Source organism: Saprolegnia parasitica (assembly GCF_000151545.1).
Source record: "Saprolegnia parasitica CBS 223.65 unplaced genomic scaffold supercont2.20, whole genome shotgun sequence".
NCBI lineage: Eukaryota > Oomycota > Saprolegniomycetes > Saprolegniales > Saprolegniaceae > Saprolegnia > Saprolegnia parasitica.
Window position 1 is genome coordinate 114,274 of NW_012156414.1, and position 21,420 is coordinate 135,693.

At 59.3% G+C, this 21,420-nt stretch overlaps 6 protein-coding genes across 6 annotated transcripts; 4 read left to right on the forward strand and 2 right to left on the reverse strand.

Annotated features, from left to right (window-relative positions):
- Nucleotides 1–980: 980 nt before the first annotated feature.
- SPRG_06062 (anthranilate synthase component I) lies at nt 981–2,759 on the forward strand. The gene is made up of 3 exons (XM_012344787.1): nt 981–1,820; nt 1,860–1,973; nt 2,028–2,759. Exons 1-3 carry the CDS (start codon nt 1,038–1,040, stop codon nt 2,661–2,663), a joined length of 1,533 nt encoding a protein of 510 aa, XP_012200177.1. The 5' UTR covers nt 981–1,037; the 3' UTR covers nt 2,664–2,759.
- A 608-nt stretch (nt 2,760–3,367) lies between these two features.
- Nucleotides 3,368–6,283, forward strand: SPRG_20081 (hypothetical protein; the record flags this gene model as incomplete). The annotated part of the gene is made up of 3 exons (XM_012344921.1): nt 3,368–3,958; nt 4,003–5,424; nt 5,474–6,283. 3 exons carry the CDS (start codon nt 3,368–3,370, stop codon nt 6,281–6,283), a joined length of 2,823 nt encoding a protein of 940 aa, XP_012200311.1.
- Nucleotides 6,284–6,501: 218 nt separating this feature from the next.
- Nucleotides 6,502–8,631, reverse strand: SPRG_20082 (hypothetical protein; the record flags this gene model as incomplete). The annotated part of the gene is made up of 1 exon (XM_012344922.1): nt 6,502–8,631. One exon carries the CDS (start codon nt 8,629–8,631, stop codon nt 6,502–6,504), a length of 2,130 nt encoding a protein of 709 aa, XP_012200312.1.
- Nucleotides 8,632–10,138: 1,507 nt separating this feature from the next.
- Nucleotides 10,139–10,462, forward strand: SPRG_20083 (hypothetical protein; the record flags this gene model as incomplete). Its single annotated transcript, XM_012344923.1, has 1 exon — nt 10,139–10,462. A coding segment is annotated over one exon (324 nt), but the record flags the coding sequence as incomplete, so codon positions are not given.
- Nucleotides 10,463–10,830: 368 nt separating this feature from the next.
- SPRG_20084 (hypothetical protein) lies at nt 10,831–12,821 on the forward strand (the record flags this gene model as incomplete). Its single annotated transcript, XM_012344924.1, has 2 exons — nt 10,831–12,147; nt 12,219–12,821. 2 exons carry the CDS (start codon nt 10,831–10,833, stop codon nt 12,819–12,821), a joined length of 1,920 nt encoding a protein of 639 aa, XP_012200314.1.
- A 669-nt stretch (nt 12,822–13,490) lies between these two features.
- SPRG_20085 (hypothetical protein) lies at nt 13,491–13,826 on the reverse strand (the record flags this gene model as incomplete). Its single annotated transcript, XM_012344925.1, has 1 exon — nt 13,491–13,826. One exon carries the CDS (start codon nt 13,824–13,826, stop codon nt 13,491–13,493), a length of 336 nt encoding a protein of 111 aa, XP_012200315.1.
- Nucleotides 13,827–21,420: the final 7,594 nt, after the last annotated feature.

The following is a 21,420-nucleotide window of genomic DNA, read 5'->3' on the forward strand; positions in this document are numbered from 1 at the left end:
GGCGTTGTTGTCGTCGAGTGGCGCGAGTCCAGAACGCTGGCGTATGGGGTCGACGCGGGTTCTTTTGCCGGGACAGGCGAGGCGGCGCGGCGTCGCTCCGCCTGGCGGGCGCCAATGCGCGCGAGCGTGGCACGGTACTGCTGCCACGCGTAGTAGGCGTAGCCGCCAATGGCCGCGAGCACGGCGAGCGCGAGAAGGTAGACGACGACGATCGCGCTCATCTCCTTGTGTTCGTTCGTTTCTTTGCAGTTCGTGTTTGTGGCTGCTTATTTTTACGCTCGCAGCTGCCACGAAGAAGGCAGACAAAGACCCTGCTACGTACCGGTAGTACACCACGGATGTTGTAATGCCATCGGCCGCTCGTCGCATGACGAGGTGGCTAAGCGCTTGCGCCAGCACGCGCGCGTCCGTCGTTGCGTTCAGTGTACAGGAAGAAGAGTAGGGGGCCCTACACAACATGCAGCGGCGCCGAGTATTGTTTACACGAGGTGGGTGGCGTCGCATCCGCCCGCAGCCACAACGCACCCCCGTTGTGGATGCGATTGGGATCGCACACCAGGTTGCCCTTCAAAAGCAAGCGGCCACGTCAACTGCCAGCATGCTGGTAGAAGGGAGATCAAGGCCTCCCTTGCTCAAACTAATAATGACGAGGGGACCACTGATGTAGTAAAATGAGAGATTTTGTCGGCGACGCCTCGAGGATTGCGAGCGATGCCGTTGCCACCGCGTCAGTCCATTTGCTGCTGGTCGGCGCTACTAGTACCTTCAGTCGCTGGAGACTGCGTGGAGACGCTGAGGCTCGGCCAGGCCGGGCATCCGGATAACGAGCCCCAGCAATCCCGCCACAAGAACGCTGGGGCAAACCGTGCGGAGCTTCGATCTTCGAATAGAAAGCTTGATCTTTGTATTGACGGGTGCGAACTACGTGTCGGATCTGAATGCGCAATTGGCTGATTGCCGATTCACGTGGGGAAAACTCTGCGGAATATCTTTTGCCCCCGGCGCGATGCCATGAACGGCCATTTCCGAAGATCAAGATGGCCACCAACTTGCAGCCGACGCTTGAAGACGCCAAGGCGCTTGCGATCGCCCATGCGGACAAGAACCTCCTGCCTGTCTACCTCGACGTGACGGCGGACCTCGACTCGCCCGTGAGCGTCTACCTCAAGCTCATGCAGCACCAAGGGCCGGGCACGCAGTCGTTCCTTCTCGAGTCCATCGCACCCGGCGAGAACATTGCGCGCTACTCGTTCATTGGCACGAGTCCGTTCAAGACGCTGACATCAGGCCCAAACTGCGCGTACCAAGGCGACCCGCTCGTGCAGCTCGAAGCGGAAATGGCCGGCTTCCGCCTCATCGCGCTGCCCGAGCTCGCGCTACCGATGACGGGCGGCGCCGTCGGCTACTGCAGCTTTGACGCGGTGCGCCACTTTGAGCCGACGGTTGGGCCGTTTGTCGAGGCGCAGAAGGACGTGTTCCAGATTCCGGAGAGCATGTACATGCTCTTCGACACCGTCGTGGTCTTTGACCACGTCTTCCACTCGCTCAAGATTGTGACGCACTGCCGCCTCGATACTCCGTCGCGGGACCTTGCAACCGAGTACGCGGCCGCGTCTGACCGCATCCGTTCGATCCAAGCGCAGATCGAGTCGCCGCTGCCGCGGTCCTGCAGCAGCTCGCACGTCAGCGACAAGGTCATCGGCGATGCGCTCGACTACAACGCCATGTCGAACGTCGGGGAAGCCGATTACATGGGCTTTGTCGATACGCTCAAGCAGCACATTGTGGACGGCGACATCTTCCAAGCCGTGCCCTCGCACGTACGTCTCTTCTCCTATCCGAGGCTGACGACTCGGTAGCGCCTCAACGTTCCGCTGCCCGAGAACGTCACGTCGTTCGACTTGTACCGGCAAATGCGCGTGATCAACCCGTCGCCATACATGTTTTATCTCAACTTTGGCGACGGCCTCGAGGTTCGTCGACAATATGCACTGTGGAAAGGCTCATCCACGTACGTGTGCACTTAGGTTGTTGGCGCATCGCCCGAGATGCTCGTCAAGGTCGACCAAAACGCCGTCGTCGAGACGCACCCGATCGCGGGGACGCGCCACCGCGGCAAGACGCCGGCCGAGGACCAAGCGCTCGCGATCGAGCTCCTCGCCGACGAGAAAGAACGTGCGGAGCACATTATGCTGGTCGACCTCGGCCGCAACGACGTGGGCCGCGTCGCTGTCCCGGGCTCGGTCCGTGTCGAGGCGCTCATGGCAATCGAGAAGTACTCGCACGTCATGCACATTGTGTCGGTCGTCAAGGGCCAGCTGCGGAGCGACAAAACCATCTACGACGCCTATCGCGCGCTCTTTCCCGCCGGCACGCTCACGGGCGCGCCCAAGGTCAAGGCCATGCAGCTCATCTGCGGCCTCGAGAAGGAGCGCCGCGGTATGTACGGCGGGTCGGTCGGCTACGTGAGCTTTGGCGGCGTCCTCGACACGGCGATTGCCATCCGAACGATCGTCGTGCACAATCGCCGTGCGTATTGCCAAGCCGGCGCCGGCATCGTGTACGACTCCAACCCCGCGGCCGAGTACAACGAGACGATCATCAAGCTCGGGTCTGCCGTGCGCACCGTGCAAAAGTGCGCGCGGCAAAAGCAGCTGTCGTAGTCGACCATGAATGTAAACTTGTATCTAGTACTACGCTGGGATTCTCGCTGCCGGAGAGAGCGAGGGCTACGAGCAACGGGAGCTAGTTGCGTGACCTGCTATTGCCATAGGTCGAGTCGTTGACGCACGGAGCGCCTTATTGAAAGTTTTCTGCCACATCGAATGGGTTGGTGAGATGCATGACGTGGCAAGACGCACGGGCTTGGCGACCTCGATCCGACGACAACGTCCGAGATTTAAAAATGAAAGACTCTGTAGTTGTGTAGAGATCCGAGCTGTCGGAGCGACCACAGACATTGCTGTCGAGTGTACGCTTGGCTTCTGTGATGGTCTGCCCAGCGTATGTGTTGCACGAGGAGGACCGTGGTGGGAGCCGATGTTCGTTTTCCCCTCATCGGGTAATTGGTGATTCATAAAAGGCTCTCAAAGGAGCATCGAGCGCTTATCCGCAAGGTATATTCATGAATGATCAAATGACGACCGAGAATGACCGAGAATGCGTGGGCGCGTCGGGGTTGAAGTGGCGCAGTGTGTGTGCATAAAACCTCTCACAGCCGATACCTTGGAGATCCGATAAATGAAGAATCGAATGTGAAGGGTCCTGCGAGAAACAGAATGGCTACTGACCTCTGAAGAAACGGTCTCCCAACGATCCGAATTAGTGTGCGGCGAGACGCCGAGCGCTCATTTCCGAATTCGCCATCATGGAGTCGTTCCGCGGCCACGACCCCGCGGATACCATGGACGCGCCGATGCCGCAGTCCAAGCTCAAGCTGCGCAAGAAGGCCGTCGACGACGACGCTGGGCCCGCGCCGGGGCGCAAGCGCGCGCGTCGGGAGAAGGACGTCGACAAGGCGTACCCGGACGACCGGTCCTCGACCGGCGGTCGCGACGAGAAGCCCGACGTGGTGGCCGCGCCGGCGGTGGGCGTCCCTTTCCTCACAGCCTCGGGGCGCGACGACATTGAGGCCGGCAAGAGCTTGCTCGAATTGCTCCTCAAGCCGAGCCGGCAAAAGTCCAAGCGCCGCGACGACCGCACCGAAGAAGAGATGTTTGGCACGCACGACATGACGCTCGTGCCGCCTGGCATCGTCAACAAGATGGACAAGCTCAAGGACGACTATGTGCGCGCGGTCGCAGCGGAGCACACGCGGCATTGGATCCACATGAGCGGCTTTGGCGACAGCTCCAAGTTTATGAGCAACTTGATCCCAGCGGTCGAGCCGCAGTACCCGTGCAACTACCCGACGATCCTCGACGAGATTGTCGTTTCGTTCATGTTCAAGCGGCCCGAGGTACTTGCGTTGTCTGGGCTATGGTGCTCATGTATGATGCTTAGTACACGGATGTGTTGATCCGGACCGTCATCAAGCGCCACACCGAGCACGTCTACCCGGAGAAGAACCCGCTCGTGCAAACGATGCTGCAGAAGATTGCGCTGCTACACACGGGCGAGCTCTTTGGCGACTCGGCCGCGACGACCCGGCACCGAATAGCGACCTTGGCGATCGTCAAGGCCTTGTTCCACAGCAACCAAGAGAAGCTGTACCTGAGCACGTGGATCCTCGACTGCTTGCGCGTCACGAGCCAAGACATGCTCGAAGTGCTTGTCGCCAAGCTCCTAAACGCGATCGCGTTCCTTCCGCTCATGCAGCCCGAGCCGCAAGCGCTGCCGTGGCTCGCCATGTGGCAGGACGAGACGTGGTCCATCTACGACGGCGGGCACCAGCTCGTGGACCTCGTGCACCTCGAGACCAAGCACGACCCGTCGACGCGCCGCGTGACGCGCGCGATCGTCCGCGAGGCGCTGCTGCGCTTTGCCTACATGCCGCAGGGCCATTTTTCGTTCTTCGCGCCAGCGTTTCGCTCCTATTTATGCGCCGCGACGACCGGCAGCCTCGAGATGCTGTCGGAAGTGCTGCCGAAGTTCCCGCCTCGGTACGCCGCCGACGATCCGCACCCTGTCTCGCAGCTTCTCGAGCTCTTTGCCAGCGCGATTCCGCTCGCGAACGCGTCGGACAATGCGTGGTTCCTCCTGCACCTCTGGCCGCTCGTGCTGCAGTCCGACGACGTCGCGAGTCTGCTGCCGACGATCTTCTCGCGCTACATGGCGTACGTCTTTGGCGGTCTCGACGAGAAAACGCAGACAGACCCGCTCGGTTTCAGCGCCAACGTCGCCTTTTCCACGGTCGACGCGTGGCACAGCCTCCGCACGTTCCTCGAGGCGATTCCTAAGCACGCGACCAAGCGTCTTGCGACCATTCGCACTGTCTTTCGCGCGTGGAAGGCGGCGTGGCGTGATGCTGCCTTGCCGCTGCACGTCATGCTGACGATGGTCGTCGTCTCGCTCTCGTTCCACGCGACCGACGACGCATGCGCGGCGTTCCACGCGACGAGGACGGAGTTTCGGGCGCTCACGCTGTCGCTTTTGACGGCCAAGGCGGCGACGCTCTATGCATCCGGACCCGGGTACCTTGCGTTTCGCCACACGTTTCTGCAGCACCCGCGCGGCCTCTGCCCCAAGCAGCTCGCGAACGTCGTCGACACGGTGCTGGCGCAACTGCCGCTCAACGACAACACTTTGTATGCGCTCGGATTGCAGCAGACACTCGCCACAAGTTTGGCGGCCGAGTTGGAGCCCTTGCCCGACGTTGCGTTTTTCGATTGGCAACAGCACGTTGTTATGGCGCTGCCGAGCGGCCCGTCCTGCGCCGCGTACCCGCCACAGCCGCTCTTGACCTTGCATCTCTTGACCGAGCTCGTATGTGCTTGGAACTGTCTGTTTGTAGAATGAACTAAAAGTCACGTAGGTGACGAATGCCTCGCTCACTGTGGCAACGTTTGTCCAACGCCAAGTGGCCACGTCACCGGCCGTGTACGAAGCGCTGATTGCGCTCCTTTCGTCGCGGGACCACGACGTGGTAAATGCGACGCTTCGTCTCTTGCACGACGTCTTGACGCGCTTCCACGACCCGGTGCCAGACCTCTGGACGCAGCCGCATGTGGTGCAAGCCATTGCCCGCCTCGCCCACCGCGGCGAGATGAGTGCCGCCACGACGCTCCTCGAAGCGCTTGTGACGCGAGGACCGCCGCGCGTGCCGCTGCTCCTCCTCCGGCTGTGCGTCGACGCGCTGCCGTCCCTTGCGGCCCACGAGATGCGTGCGTACGTGCACGACGTGGAGATTGGGCTAGCGACGACGCCGGCCGCGTGGGAGCAAGTGCTGCAGTTTGCGTCGGCGCAGCTGCTCTCGACGGCGTCGGCGCACTGGACGGAAAAGTCGGCGGCGCACATGGGTCTCCTCGTCTTGCGCATGCTGTACAAACTCGACTGGCGACCCGAGTACGCGTCCGTGCTGCCGTTTGCTCTCCGGACGCTCGAGACGTCGTCGGATGTCGTTTGCGCCTTGCAACTCGGACTGCTCTACGACGTGGTCGCGACCGCGCCGCGCACCGAAGACATTGCGCCCGTCTTGACCGCGAGCAACGTGAGCTCGCGCCTCCAGCTGCTGCTGGCGCTGCCGCAACAGCGTGGACCGTCGATCGTGGCGCTTGCCCGGCGCACGCTTGGCGCACTCGAGACCAAGCACCCCGCAGCAGCAGCACCATCATCATCATTATGAAAGGCAGCCACCACCGACGACTAGAGTTATACAGAGTTTTAAAAACAATCCAGATTGTGGTCGCGCGATAGCGACCGTCAACCACATACGACACTAAACCGTAGCAAGTGCCCACCTGCAAGAGGCCTTAGCCCAAGGGCAAAACCACGACCGTGTAGCGATGACTAAAGGCAAAAGCACCAGATCTTTCATTTCGTTGATTACGCATGTTGCAAGCTCTACATGAAAAGTTGCTGCTCGAGCATCGTCCGGAGCTCGTCGTCTTGAACCTTGCTCAACCAAAACTGAACGCGATTGATGCGGACGATCAGCGTGCCCAATCTCACACCTTCACTCCAGTGCTCGAGAAAGACAGCGATGGCCCAATCTCTGATGGCACCACGCCCACGCAGCTCATCGGCACGCGCCAAGAGTGCGCCCGGTGCACGAGGCAGACCGTCAAGCAGCTTGCGTCCCTGGAGTTCGAGCTGGCGCGCGAGGTCGCGCGCGACCTCGCGCGCGAGGTCGTGGCGCACCATCCGTCGCCCGTTGTCTACCGTGTCCGGAAAGAGGCCCAAGAGGTACTCGAGGTTGATGCGTGGGTGGTCGGGGTGCATGGTGTGCGGCAGCAGAGCTTTGCTGAACGTCGCATGGTTGGGGAAGCCAACAAGAGAGACGAGGAGCTTCTTGGCGGCTCGGATGTCGATGTCAAAGTACGGAAGCACTTCGACACGGTTCCACTGCATCGCACTCCACAGGAAGCCCGGGTCACCACGGAGCGCGGGCGTTCGCATCAAAAGTTGCGCGACCATATCCATGTTGTTGGCCTCGATGGCGGCTGCAACGGCTTCAATGGACCCACCTTCGAGACGATGCTGCAAGAGGAACTCGACAATGTCCCAAGCGCCAGCTTTCGCAGCGCCGTCGAGAGCCTTTGTTGTGCATCCAGCAGACGAGTGATCTTGAAGGTACTTGACCAGCGGGAAGTGGCGGTGGCTTGCGCATGCCGCGTCCATCCAGTCGGAGCTCCAGGGCACACCAAGCTTCACGAGATGCTGGATCGTCTCGATAATAGTAGCGGTAGCGTCCACCGAGTTCACCGTCTCGGTAGCGTTCACCGAGCTCATCAGCGCATTTCCGCGCACGGTCACTGCATTGGGGAACGGGTACCCGCGCGCGATCAAAAACTCCGCAATGGCTGGCTGCACGCACTCGAGTGCGTAGCGCACCAGGTCGTCGTGACTGCTGCCTTCGCTTCGGTTCTCCAAGAGGAACTGCACGACGTCGAGATGCCCATGCAAAATGGCCTCGTCCAGCGCACGGACGGTCGCGCCAAACGTGCCGGTCGTGTGGAGATGCATGACCACCTGCAATTGGCCGCAGCTGGCAGCCTCGTCGATGGCATACGGTGACGCGCCGTCCGATCGCTGCGCAAGGAGAAAGTCAATGACGTCCAGAGCGCCATTGCTGATGGCACCGTGCAGTGCCTCGATCGTGCAGCCTTCGGCGCGGTTGCGATAAAGGAACGAGACGACATCAAGGTGGCCGTTTCCTGCCGCGTTGTCCATGGCAGCCCACGTGCAGCCCTCGCGCCGATGCGTGTGCAAAAACTCAACTACGTCCAGATGACCGTTCGTCGCAGCGCCGTCCATAGCTCGAGAGGAGCAGCCCACACCGCCGTTGTGCAGATGTTGGACAACCTGCAGAAGACCCTTGCCAGCGGCAGCGTCAAAGAGGCGGGGACACGCCAGCCACGGCAGGAGCTCAAGGATTGTCGGGATGTTGGCGGCGTTGCCCCGCAACACAGCGGCGATCACATCGTCTGCAGTAGACCAAAAGTCTTTGCGGCACAAGCCAAAGCGCGCGAGCAGCTGGAGGCCGCGGACGTTCTCGATGGCAATGATGCGCTCAAACACCGCCATCAAGTATCCATGCCGGCGCTTTTTGGTCCGGTTGAGCAGCGGCACGCTGGGACGCATGTCCAAGAGCGCTTCGGCGATCTCGAGCCGGTTGCAGCCGAGGGCGACGAGGATCGCGTCTCCGGAAGCGAGGACCGGCCGGCAGCGCAACAGGCGCAACACCCAGTCCATGAGGTCGCGAGCAATGGCGACGTGCAAGAGAAAGCGTCTGTCGCGCTGATTCGCAGGCAAGACATAGTCGGAGGCCTCGATTAGCCGAGCGTCCGTGGGTACGAGGTCGCCAACGGCCTCGACGAAGCGCGGGTCGATGATGTACGTCCCGTCGTGGAAGCGCACATGGTTCTTGAACGCGCGAAAAGCCGAACGCACGTCCTCGTAGATACCACTTTGGTACTTGAAGACGATGGCCGCGAGCTCCGGCTGCTGGAAGACGTTGCGGAAGCTGGCCATGGCGAGGGGGTCACCCTTTCTGCTGCTCGGATCGGCGAATTGACTGTGAAAAATTTGAAAAGCATTTATAATATCTTACTACACTATTTTGAGATAGAAAGAGCGAAATTAGCGTAAGAGACGATTTGGCGCGAATTGCCATTCCTCAATCCATACATACTTGGCGACGACAACCGTGCTGGCGTCCGCCATACCAGTGGTGGGCGATGCGGGTTAGCTTGCTAACTGCCACTACAGTGTACCTACATGTGCAGCACCAACAGCTAAACAACCAGGCCTACCCGATGCATACAATTTGTAGCTGCACGTCGGTAGATAGGTGGCAATGACGAGAGTCAATACAAGAGAACATGCACCTTGCATTGGACCCTCTACTATAATAGAGCAAAGCGCTTTGCGCCGTGCGACAGCGTTGCTACACAGTAGCAAATTGTCCAAGCAGATGCTACGAACGCGTGGAATCGGTGACACCATCGGGTCATTTTTGCCTCCGGAAATCGCACCCATCCTCAAACTGGTGCTAATCCAGCGTCTAAACCACTAGACTAATAGATGCCACTAGTTTCTTCACGTTCGCAGTGGCTACTGTAGATTTCCTCTGCCGTACAAAAGCACCACGACCCTTTACACCGACGTCTCGCGAGAAACCCTACCCCTCGTCGGAACCATGCATGCGTCGACGACACACAAGACCGAAAGAATGGACGGGATCCTGGTTGGTCGGGTGCTCCAATATATGGAGGCTGCCACCGAGCTTGTATGACCTGAAGCGCTTGAAGTTGGATCCCAAGCTTGCGCTCGCCAGGCTGTCTTGTCCGCTATTGGCGGCATATGCCACCTCAATGTATGCCGAATACTGGTGACTTGGCTGGCATTTGCGGCATTAGCCACCTCTTTTGATGCCGAATTCAAAGGTCGGTGCCGAAGATAAGAACAGTTGCAAGCGCGAGTGCAACCCGAGGACAGCCAGACTTTGGCGGACGTCGTCGACGACCTGCGGCTGGTAGAGAAGAGGTGGAGCGTCATAACAGCAGCAGCAGCAGCGACCACAGGAACTGTGATCTTGTACAGACCGACCGCATCGACTTCTGGGCGTCCACGCCAACTCGGCCGCTAGCGCCACGCAAGTCTGCGCAGGTGGCGATGGTCCAAGTACAGTACTACTACGCGAGAAGAGTGCCGGCGATCCGAGCACGCAAGAACCGATCGCGCCGGTCTCTCGCGTCTCTCCGAGGTCTTGGCGTGGGCAGCATTGGATTGCAATGGCGCAGTCCCGACAGCGTGCTCCTGGCTTAGCCCGTCATCCTCGTCTCTTGCAACCTCTGATCGTACAGCTCTTTACTATTGTCGGTGGCATACTTTCTGCGCATCGTTGCGTCGACTCGCATGCACGACGCGTCCTGGTTCACAACTTTGAGGATCACAGCCATTCCCACGTGCGCCTGCATCATCATGTGACAGCTACGCACGTACCTCGCTAGCAAGAGCGACCTGCCTACACTGCCTCGCTCGAGACGTCGTCGGACGTCGTTTGCGCCTTGCAACTCGGACTGATCTACGACGTGGTCGCGACCGCGCCGCGCGCCGAAGACATTGCGCCCGTCTTGACCGCGAGCAACGTGAGCTCGCGCCTCCAGCTGCTGCTGGCGCTGCCGCAACAGCGTGGACCGTCGATCGTGGCGCTTGCCCGGCGCACGCTTGGCGCACTCGAGACCAAGCACCCCGCAGCAGCAGCACCATCATCATCATCATCATTATGAAAGGCAGCCACCACCGACGACTAGAGTTATACAGAGTTTTAAAAACAATCCAGATTGCCGTCGCGCGATAGCGACCGTCGACCACCTACAACACTAAGCTAAAGCGTCGCAGCTGCCCACCTGCAAGAGGCCCTACCCCAAGGGAGTACCGGTAAATACGTAGAAGCTTATTTATTCCCTCGCCCTAGGCCCTTGTCTTTGGCGACCCGAAGCAAACGACTGTTGCGATTTCGTGACGAGATTAAGAGGTTAATGTAGACGATGTACTAGTCTCCGTGTGCAAGTTGTTAGCGCGTCGCAGCTGTGATCTTCGGCGCTGCTGCTTGGTTGTGGCCCACAACCAAGCAGCCGCCGCCGCACGACGGTTGCAGAGTGTTGGTCCCTGATGTTTGTCTGCTTGGGTCATTTCCATTTTCGAGAGGCCAAGACGACGACGACGATGGCGGTCCGCGCGCGGTACGGCCTTGTCTTCCCGCGGTCCTCTTCGCCGGCTGCCATTGACGCGGTGCAAGTGGCGCTCGAGGCGCGGGGCCTTCTCGTCGTGCGCGAGACGATTGCCGGCGAGACGAGTCCGGTCGCGACGTCGTACCTTGCCCAGCACGACGCCATTGCGCTCACAGTGACCTGCAGCCGCGCGCGCCTCGAAGCGCATGCCGAGCGCCTCAGCCTCTTCAAGCCGCTGGCGGACTCGCCGTGCGCGCGCAGGGAGCCGTTTGTGATGGCGCGCGGCGACACGTTTGCGCATTACGCCGAGACCGACGGCCCGCACCGGTTCTTCTCGAGCAGCGAAGAGCTGTACGTGCTCGGCGACCTCCTCGACGACGCCATCGAGGGCCATAACGTCGAGGCGTTGCCGCTCCACGACAAGCACGAGAAGAGCGTGCTGTGGCGCGACTTTTGCTGGTCGCTGTACCCATCGAACACGGACCTCGCCGACCGCATGGAGGCGTACTTTGGGCCCAAGGTCGCCTTGTACTTTGCGTGGCTGCACTACCTCACGCTCTTCTTGGCCGGGCCCGGCGTCCTTGGCGGCCTCCTCACGCTCTACGAGTACGTCGCAGCGGTCGACGAGAGCGACGACGTGGCCGTCTCGCCCTTCTTCACGCTCTTCATGGTGCTCTGGAGCGCGTGCTTTTTGCAATATTGGCAGCGCCGGTCGGCCGCGCTCGCGTGTCGCTGGGGCCTCCTCGACGCCGCGACCAAGCGCACGCTCCGCCCCGACTTTGTCGGCGTGCCGCACACCAACCCGTTCTCGGGCGTCGTCTCGCTCACGTACCCGTACTACTACCGCGCGCTCAAGTACGTCGGGTCGGCGCTCGTTACGACCAGTCTGCTCTCGATGGCCATCGGCATCATGGTGATCTCGCTCAACTTTCAGGGCTACATCCACGCCGCGTCGGTCGGCGGCGCGTACCTCCATTGGCCACTCGTGCACCAGTTTTCGCTGCCCGGCGCGATCTTTGACCAGAAAGGTGGCGGGCCGCTGCCGTACGTGCTGCCATATGTGCCCGTTGTGCTGCACTGCTCGCTCATTCTCGCACTCAACTTGCGCTACCGTAAAATTGCTTATGCGCTCACGCAGTGGGAGAACCATGCGACGACCGAAGCGTTTGAGGATGCTTTGGTGCTCAAGCGCTTCTTTTTCGAAGCGTTCGACTGCTACATTGCGCTCTTCTACCTCGCGTTCTGCCAGCTCGACGTCGTCTTGCTCAAGGCCGAGCTCACGTCTTTGTACATGGCCGACACGTTCCGACGCGTCGGGCTCGAGACGCTCCTGCCGCTTGCGCTCAAGTACCTTGGGACGCGGCCGCGGGACGCGACCAAAAGACTGACGACGTCGACGCCACGTCGGCCAAGGTGCAAGTCGTCAAGGAGGCGACGGCGTTCGACGAGTACGAGCCGTTTGACGACTACCTCGAAAAGGTCATTGAATTTGGCTACGTCACGCTCTTTGCGTCGTGCTTTCCGCTCGCGGGACTGCTCTCGATGGCGTCCAACCTCATTGAGCTCAAGTCGGACCAGTTCAAGCTCGTCTTTTTGAGCCAGCGCCCGATGGTCGAGCGATCGACCGACATTGGCATTTGGCAGTCGATTCTACGAGGCCTCGTCTGGCTCTCGGTGCTCACCAACGTCTTCCTCTTTGGCTTTACGACCGACCAGCTCAGTCTCTTTTGCCCGTCTTGGTTCCAGACGATCCCTGTCGACGACGCGGCGTTCGGTGGCGTCGACCACATTCACGTCGCGGCGTCGGGCCAGGGCATGACGGTCATGGGCGTTGTCTTTGGCGTCGAACACGTGCTCTTCGTGCTTGTCGTTCTCATTTCAAAGCTGATTCCGAGCGTTCCCGACAGCGTCGTTGAAGAGACTGCGCGGCGCCAACGAGCGCTCGTGCTCGCCAAGCCGCCTTCGTCCGCCGCCGAGTCGGGATAGGTGTAGGGTTAATCAACGAATCGAAGGATCAAGTTATGTTGCCTTTGGTCATCGCGACACGGTCGTGGTTTTGCACGGCTGTGGTTTTGCACGGCTGTGGTTTTGCACGGCTTGGGCTTGTGGCGAGGCGCAATGCGTTCACTCTTTACTCATCGGCCGGCCACACCCGCCGACGCCCAGCTAGCCGATGTCGTGCGTCTCACCTCTGTCCACGGGCATTCCACAACGCATTCAAAAGTTCCTACCAGCTCGCCCCGCACGGGTCCTGTTAGCGCTAGCGAGGGGCCCCGACGCATGACCCCATGACGACTAGACGGCGCAAGCATACGTTTCTTCGAGGCGCTTCAACAGTTTGTAACCGAGGTGAACGCGATAGCAAGAAGCAGGCCACCCACGCAGCTTTAGCTATCGACCTGTATCGTACACTCAGCACGATAAATATGCAAGGTGATGGTAGACGCACATCACATGCAGTGGCTTCTGAGTTGTTTGGCGCGCCGAGGACATCGAACCTATCTTTTCAAAAACGAGCGGATCTTGTCGTCGAGCTACAGCAATCTAGCAATCTAGATTGAGACCTCTCCATGTACCCTGCCCCACGTCACCCGAGGTTTCAGTGGTAATGAAAACCTCACGTCCTTTGCCCCAGAGCAAACAAGGCAAAATGAGTCATAAAGAAAATGTTGTTGATTGATTTGTTAGGTCGATAGCTATTGCTACCGATAAAGTCGTGGTTGAGGTACGCGACGGCGTGGACCATGAGACGGCGTTGAATGTAAACGTAGTTCGTCGGCTCGTCGACATATTGTGCCCCAAAATCTCTTCGTAGAGCAGCTCGAAATTGTTGAAGCGTCCCGTGAGCGACATCACAAAGTTGCAAAGGTTGAGGCCGACAGCAGCGTCGAACACGTCCAGCGCCGCGGCGTCGAGCGTCTCCATGGCCGTCGTGACCACTTGGAGGATCGCCGGAATGACGACGCCGACCTGGGACCACAGCGGGTCCATCTTGTGCAGGCGAGGCCGTGCAGCGCCAAGGCGACCAAGAGACTGCCGAGAAGACCTTCGCGTTGAGCGGGACGTGGAGCGCGTCGGTCCGGGGCGTGGCGCGCGCAAGCAAACGCGCCCAGCGCAAGCACGGTGCGTGCAGAAAGTCTCGTCAAAACGGGGCTGGCATCGGAGGCCCGTGGCGTCGGAGGCCCATTCGTCGGCGTCGAGGCCGACGACCTTGTGGTGAAGCTGTGGACGGTATGTGAGGGCGGCGGGGTATTTTCCAATCTGTTGATCCTCACAAAACCTACTGCCTGTCCAACGTTTTTTCCCCTACTGCCTACAGTTGCACTAGAACGCGCTGCCGCGTCATTCTAATGCGCACACCGCATCACGACATTGCCCCAGACGTCGCAATCTACAATAGAGAAAGACCGGCTAAGAGGACGATTGGGGCATCTTGAGCTAGCTTCATATTCGTGGAACAGCGTGATCGGGAGTCGCATTGGCGGCGCGGGGACGTGCCACGCTCGTACTAGTGATCGACCAGACCAAAAGAGGCGAATCAACTATTTTCACGCAACCAAGTTGAAGTCGACGAGGTCTTTTCCAGAGCTGGCGAGGACAAATGGGACTACTGAGTACTAGTATGTGCGTAGAACGACGAGTGCGAAAGCTTTGCGTTTGTTTTTTGCCAGCTTGATTCAACGCAACCTCGTTTCTATTGTGCACCAGCCAGCATCGTCCGTAGCTCGCCGTCTCGAGCCTCGTTCGAACAAAACTGAAAGCGATGAATGCGGATGTTCTTTGTTCTCAATCTCGCTGTCAAGAGAGCACCTCCAGAGGCTCGTCAGCCGACACGAAGATGACACACCTTCGTTGCTGGGTGGTTTGTCCAGCCCACTGCATTGGCCACCGGAGGCTAGGGTTTTCCCTCACGCAGAGGTTTTGCCAGTCCTCACTCGCAGTTTGTATGCCCCATAATGTCCTCAATACATTCCGGGCCATTGGCTGTGGCGACTTCACCGTCGCGCACTTCCGTTTGGTTTCCGGTCTGGCTCGCTTCCCGCTTGCCCGTTTGCCCCCTCCTCTTCCTCTTTGCTTCGTTTCTCTGCTTTGTGATTTGCTGCTCAAGTGTCAGCTTGACACTCATCACTTTTTAATGTTTTTATATTCGCGATGATTTTAATTCGAAATCAGCAATAGAATCACCCTGACAGTTTTAAAAAGCATTCAGCCAAAAGAATGTGATTCACTCAGTTGAGTCCAGCGCAATCAAAACGCATTGAAATTGAGCTCGGAGCCATCCAAGCGCGAGTACTATAATTCAAGCTCTTTCTCAAAATCGAAATTTGAACTCAATCGGCCCATTTTTGAGCGAGCAAGTGACAGGGTTGCCTAAACGTACAGTAGTGCTCGAGAAGGACAGCGCCCAATCTTTGATGATACCACGCTCACACAGCTGGGCTGCACGCCGAGAGGGCGCTCAGTGCCTGAGGCGGATAGTTACGCAGCTTGCTTCCTTGGTGTTCAAGCTCGGGCGCGAGGTCGTGGCGCACCGTCGGTCGCCCGTCGTCTAACGTGTTCAGGAAGAGGTGCAAGCGAGACCCGAGATTGATGCATGGGTGGGTGGTGTGCATGGCGTACCACAGCAGTGCTTTGCCGAATGTTGCATGATCGAGACGGTCAAAAATACAGGCGAAGTGCAGCTTGGCCGCTCAGATGGCGATGTTGAGGTACGGAATCATCTCGACACAGCCCCACGCGATCGCCGTCCGCCCACGCCTTGGTCCACCAATCGAAGCATGGACCGAGCAGCAACGCACAGTTCGGACAATGCGAGCAGCTAAACCCTCTCATCGCCCGCTTGCAAAGTTCTACAGGGGATTTTTTGCTAGCTATCAAAAAGCTTGCAAACCACGGCTTTGTCCGCCGCCGCCGAGTCGGGATAGGTGTAGGGTTAAGATGCCAAGTCTATCGGTCGAAAAAACCGAGTCTTTGTTTTGGATACCTCCGGCTGCCTGCACGCGATGATGGGCGCGTGGAGCGTTGCCAACACGCGTGCGCGGTTGTGACGCATGCAAAATTCCCGAAAATCGTATTTTTACCCGTCAAAATGGTGTGTATTTGACTGCGAGCAACGGCGTGATTTCCGGAATCCGTACCGCAATTCAGTTGCGTACTTTCGAGCCCGAGATCAAATGACCCAGTACGCGGACGTGGAATACGAGGCAGCGCTCACGCTCCCCTCGGCCGAGGAAGCGGTCACGCGCCTCCGGCTGCTGGCCCGCAACATCAACCGCCCCGTCGGCCGCTACGCGTTTGTGTGCAACTACGCTGGCGACATCCGCGGAGCGCTCAACTTCGCCCGACTGCAACCCAACGGCGCCGCTGTCGTCCGTCTCTTTGTAGCCGCGGGGTGCTACGACGTGGCGCTCGCCCGAGTCGTATGCGAGTTAGACGTTCTGGCCGTCAAGAAGCTCACGATGCACCCCGACCCGTCGACGCCTCCGGCCATTCGCGATCACGTCCGCAACACGTCGTTTGCGCGCTGGTCTGGGAAGGCAGGTCGCAGCTCCATCGCCATCCTTGTGTGGCCCATGATGCTGCGCTTGCGCTTCCTCGGCTTCCAAAAGGTCTTTGACATGCTCCAAAATCCCGATGGCTTCAAGGACGTCGCCGGTCTCGTTTGTGGTATGCGTGCGCCAGCCGTCGTGCCCCTTCTCGTGAACCTTGCGAGCAACACGACGGACGCACCCCGAGCGCCGATCGACGCGAAGGCGCAGCTCGGCAGTTTTTTGGCCACCTCGAAGCATCCGCTCGGCGCTGCGATTTGTGTCGAGTTCTTGCACAGAAGCTCGGTGCTGGATCTCCACTACGACCGGTTTGTGTTCCGTGCCTTGGCGCTGCACGGATGGTGGCGCATCGGGTACGCTGTGGTCATGATGCTGAACCGCAGCGCAGCGTTGCACTATATCATTCCGAATCTCGTGCGCTTGGTCTTGCGCATCGTCTTGCTCGACGACCACAAGTTCGTCGACGAAGCGACTTCCATCCAGTTCGTCAAAGACGCGAAACGCATCCGGGGCCAGCCGCTCTTCCACGAGTTCGTCAAGAAGCTGTACAAGCCATGCTTGTACTGGGCGCGGCGGCTAGGGCTGTACACGCCGATGTTTGACACGGACCGCATCGACCTCATGGCCGACCTCTTGCGGCTCGAAGCTTTCGTCGCGTCTCGCGGTCCGCTTACCGGTAGTCAAGTTTGGCTCCTCACCAAGCTTCCCGCCGAGCTCGCGTACAACATTAGCGAGTACGACACGCCGACGTTGTACGCGGTGTCGCCGTCGATCTTCGACCACTATGCGTTCTCGCCGGTCAACATTTTGGCGCCCGCCATCGCGCAGCTGACCGTAATGCCCCGAGACATGGACGGGCATCTCGACCGCGCCATTGAGTGGCTTCACCACGATCAAACGTTTGCGACAACGGACGGTCTCACGAGCCTCATCCAGATCCTGCTGAAGACGGGCCGCCTCCACACCATGGACCCACTCTGGTCCCATGTCGCCATCGTCATCCCGGCCATTCTCGACGTGGTCACGACGGCGATGGAGACGCTCGACGCCACGACGCTGGACGTGTTCGACGCTGCAGTGAGTCTCAACCTCAACAGTTTCGTGATGTCGCTCACGGAAGATTTCGACGATCTCGACCTGCTCTGTGGCGAGATTTTGGAGTGCTACGACATGACCGATGAGACTACCTACGTCGGAGCCCAACACCGTCTCGTGGTCCACGCCGTTGCATATCTCAACCACGACGCGCAGCACCCGCGGACGCTCCCAAACGACACGGTGCGAACGCTTTACCATCGGTGCAACTCTCCGAATGCGGCGTGGGTCCTTGCGCCTCTCGTTTTGAACCTTCCGAGCGGCAACGAGAAGCGCGTTTTTGCGCGCAAGTGCATCGATTTGCTCACTCAAGGCCCGAACATCGCCCTGTTCGATGAGACCCCCGAGTGGTACGAAGCCGTCGAGCAGCTGCGCAGCGTCGTCCGTAGCTAGATTCAACAAGTTACGCGACTAACTACTCAACACGAAGTCATTGCATGTGATTTCCGTCTGCCATCACCTTGCATTCATACCATGATATCGTGTTTGATGTACGATAGAGATCGATAGCTATAAACTGCGTGGGTGGCCTGCACCTGGGTTGCACATGCTTCTTGAGCTTTTCGACGCGTTCGTCTCGTTGACACACTGTTGGAGCTTCATGGAAAGAGGAAGCCACGTGTGCTTGCGCCGTCCAGTCGTAGTGGGGTCCAAAGATGGTCGTGCGTCGGGCCTCCAAGCTAGCCTCGTTGCTTTTGAGGTACAGAGGGATCCAGAGAGGAAAGAAGCACGGCGTCGGCGAGCTGGGCGTCGGCGATTGCGGCCAGTAAGTCGCAGGCCGTTGACCACGGCACGATCGGGGCGCGCACAGGCGTCGAAACGAGGCGCAAGACAGAGCAGGTCATTGGCTACGAGCAGCTGGTCGTTGGATTGACGGCGGGAGATAGCGGTCGACGTGGAGGACGATAGCGCGCGTCAGCAGTCGTGGTCGTCAAGCTGGCGCCAGACAAGAAAGACTGGTCGCGCCTCGCGATAGACATGCAATCCTGCTGGCGGCCGTACGGCGCTTCGGTGCGCTGGCTCCAGATGAGGCGCAGCCACACGTCGCATTGGACACGGGCCGCTCGTCGACGCGGTCGGACAGCTCCATCGTCGACCAGCTCCTGGTCATGGAAATCTTAGCTTCGGCACCGCTTCGTAAATTCTGCAGCACTGACGTGGCGAATGCCGAAAAGCCGGATACGCCACAGATTATCCAGTCCCAAGCAGGTCATTTCGACAAGCACGCGCGGACGACGCTATGGAGGCTCGGGATGTCACGGCAGACGGCGGTCATGCCGCTAGCACCGAAGCTGGAGCGCGATGGCAGGTAGATGATCGCGCGTTTGCGCATGCTCGAGGTTGGCGGACCATGCAGGAAGCGCTTCCTGCATGGACCAAGTGCACTCGCCTCGTCATCGACAACCTCGTCCACGCCAACTCGACGATCCAAACCCGCGCATATCACGGTATCACGTCGAAGATTTGAAATATGGTTTGTAAATTGCCAGCTTTGCCGCCGCCGACAAGGAGTGCCCATTGCGGCCAAGGTGCAGCAGCTGCCAAGCCACGGCACCGCGTCGCGCTTGGCCGCTCAACCCGCGCCGTGCCACAACGTACGTGCCGACCGAGGACTCGCGTCTTGCAGCGGTAGTCGCTGCATTTAAAGTTGGCATACATGCATGAGCGAACACGCGTGCAATGCAAAGCTTGTCGCTTGAGCTTGGGAAGCAAGACATCGCTCCAAGCCCACTCGTGCTGTGATGCTATGACGAGGAGAGCTGGCAACATCATTGTCCACCCTGCACTCACCATATGTCGTTGCCACTACGCACAATACTTATTTTACACGATGACGACGCGTCGCTGCAGGTATCAACAGGTCGGGGCTGGCGTCGATAAAAAGAGTGCATTTTACAGTTCCATTGGATATCCAAGCGTCCGCAACAAAAAGCGGAATCGGGCATCGCAAGTGCGTGAAAACACCAATCGACCGCTTCCGCTACCACTTCGGGTATCGAACCCTGTCCCTACTGAGAGTAAAACTCGCGCTGTACCGCCAGACCATAGGAGTGGGCTTCGTCTTTACGTTCAAAGTCCCTACCGTAGATAAATTCTGGCGGCGGCCGTACAAAGGCGCCTCGACCCTTTACACGCGCTGTACTCTCCACTGGACTGGCTCGACCGGGAAACCTACCCCTCGTAGAAACCTACCCCTTGCTCGGCAATGCATGCAGCGTCTACGACACATGACATACCATACGTAGCATCATTCCTGCATCTTTCTTGGTGATGTGCTCGACAGGAGGCTGCCACGTCATCATTACAGACGACGACGGTGGACACGAGGTGCCGACGCGGCCGTGTCATGTCGGTGACGCACGCGCGTCATGCACCGTGCAGTGGAAAAGGCGCAATGACATCATGGAGCGTGACCGACGCTTCGTGCCACCGCGTGTGCTGCGGTCCTAGCAATGCGTCGAGAGAGCCGGAGGCTATGACGATCTTCCCGCAAGCGTCTGATGAAGACGCACGTTCTGCGCGCGGTTGTTGTCGCCGTCGTCTTCTCTCGGTTGAAGCTGCGATCAGATCAAGCGCGTGACGCACCTACGCTTTACTTAACACTCGGATAGTAGTCACAATTCGAGCTGCTCGCCATGCGCTTCCTCTGCTTGGTCGCGCTGCTTCTCTCGGTCCCGCTCGGTGCGCTCACGCTCTCGGCCGACGAGCGCGACGAGCTCTCGCGCGACTTGGCGCGCTGGCAAACCAAGTTTGGCCATGACGACCACGTGCGCGCAGCCATGGCATCGATCAACGTGACGAACAAACACGTCCTCCTCGGGCGCTTGAAGGCGGCCAAGGACAAGCTTCCCGCCTTGCAGGCGGCCAACCCGTACGCGACCTTTAGCCATAAATACATGTAGTTGACGCATCGGTGGAGGAGCACGGAACTAGGCTGGGCGCAGCGACGGGCCGAGGCGAAGAAGAAGCGGGTATTTGGCGACACGATGCTGGTACGCAGGCTGGCCGTGGAGCATGCGCACGACGTCCAGGACAGCGGCGCGCGCCGGGCAGTCGGCATCTTGAAGTCGAAGCCAGCGGCGCACTGATGCCATCCATCCGACAAACGGCAGGTTGTGCCACACGGCGACAGGAATGGCGCGCGTGCGTTCATACTGCACACAGTTGTGCCGAGTCCAGATAAGGTGAAGTGACGCCGCGAGGAGCGACCAGAGCACGCGCAGCGCCGCCTTGTGCGGTGCGTTGCGGCCGTTGACCGAGAATTGCTGGAGCACAACAGAAACGAGGTCGTATCGAGTCAAGGTGGCAACGCAAAGGTCTCACAGCCATAGCCCCTCTTGCCCTCGCCAGCTCTAGAAATATCACTTCGACTTCAACATGGTTGCGTGAAAATAGTTGATTAGCGTTTTTCATACAGAGGAGGATACCGCAACGCAACCTTGCACGCCGTGATCTTGGCTCACGAGATCGCCATGCAGAAGCGCTTCCAGGCGCCGGGATGGAACGCCGTCGCGAGGCGGATTGGAGTCCAATCCGCCTCTCAGCCTGGCTTTTGTGACAAAAGCAAGGCTGCGGACCTAACCGTTAGTACGACAGCCTTGACAAAAGCCGTTGGTCGAGCGTGCCATGGCCAGGAAGCGCAAAGCAAGCCATCGCAACGAGAAGCCCATCGACCAGATGATTGCGGACGCCACGAAGCTCCGCGATGAGACGCTAACGTCCCCCCGTATGGCGTCTGGTGTCGTGCAGTAAGACATTACGTGAGCGCCAACACGCTGAGCCAAGCGGCATTGGACCAGCTCTTCAAGGTTGCCGTGCGAGAACCTTCTGCGACAACTTGGGCTCGTGTCGCGCAAGTCGTGAATGAAATGGATCCGGCTTCTCGGCGCAGTACACGTGATGCGGCCACCGCCGACAGCGTTCGGCAAACCGTCCGGCAC

Excerpts from the sequence above, each read along its gene's own strand:
- SPRG_06062 (XM_012344787.1), top strand. The coding sequence starts at position 1,038 with ATGGCCACCAACTTGCAGCCGACGCTTGAAGACGCCAAGGCGCTTGCG. Across the intron at positions 1,821-1,859 it reads TCCAAGCCGTGCCCTCGCAC|CGCCTCAACGTTCCGCTGCC; the intron begins GTACGTCTCTTC and ends ACGACTCGGTAG. Across the intron at positions 1,974-2,027 it reads ACTTTGGCGACGGCCTCGAG|GTTGTTGGCGCATCGCCCGA; the intron begins GTTCGTCGACAA and ends GTGTGCACTTAG.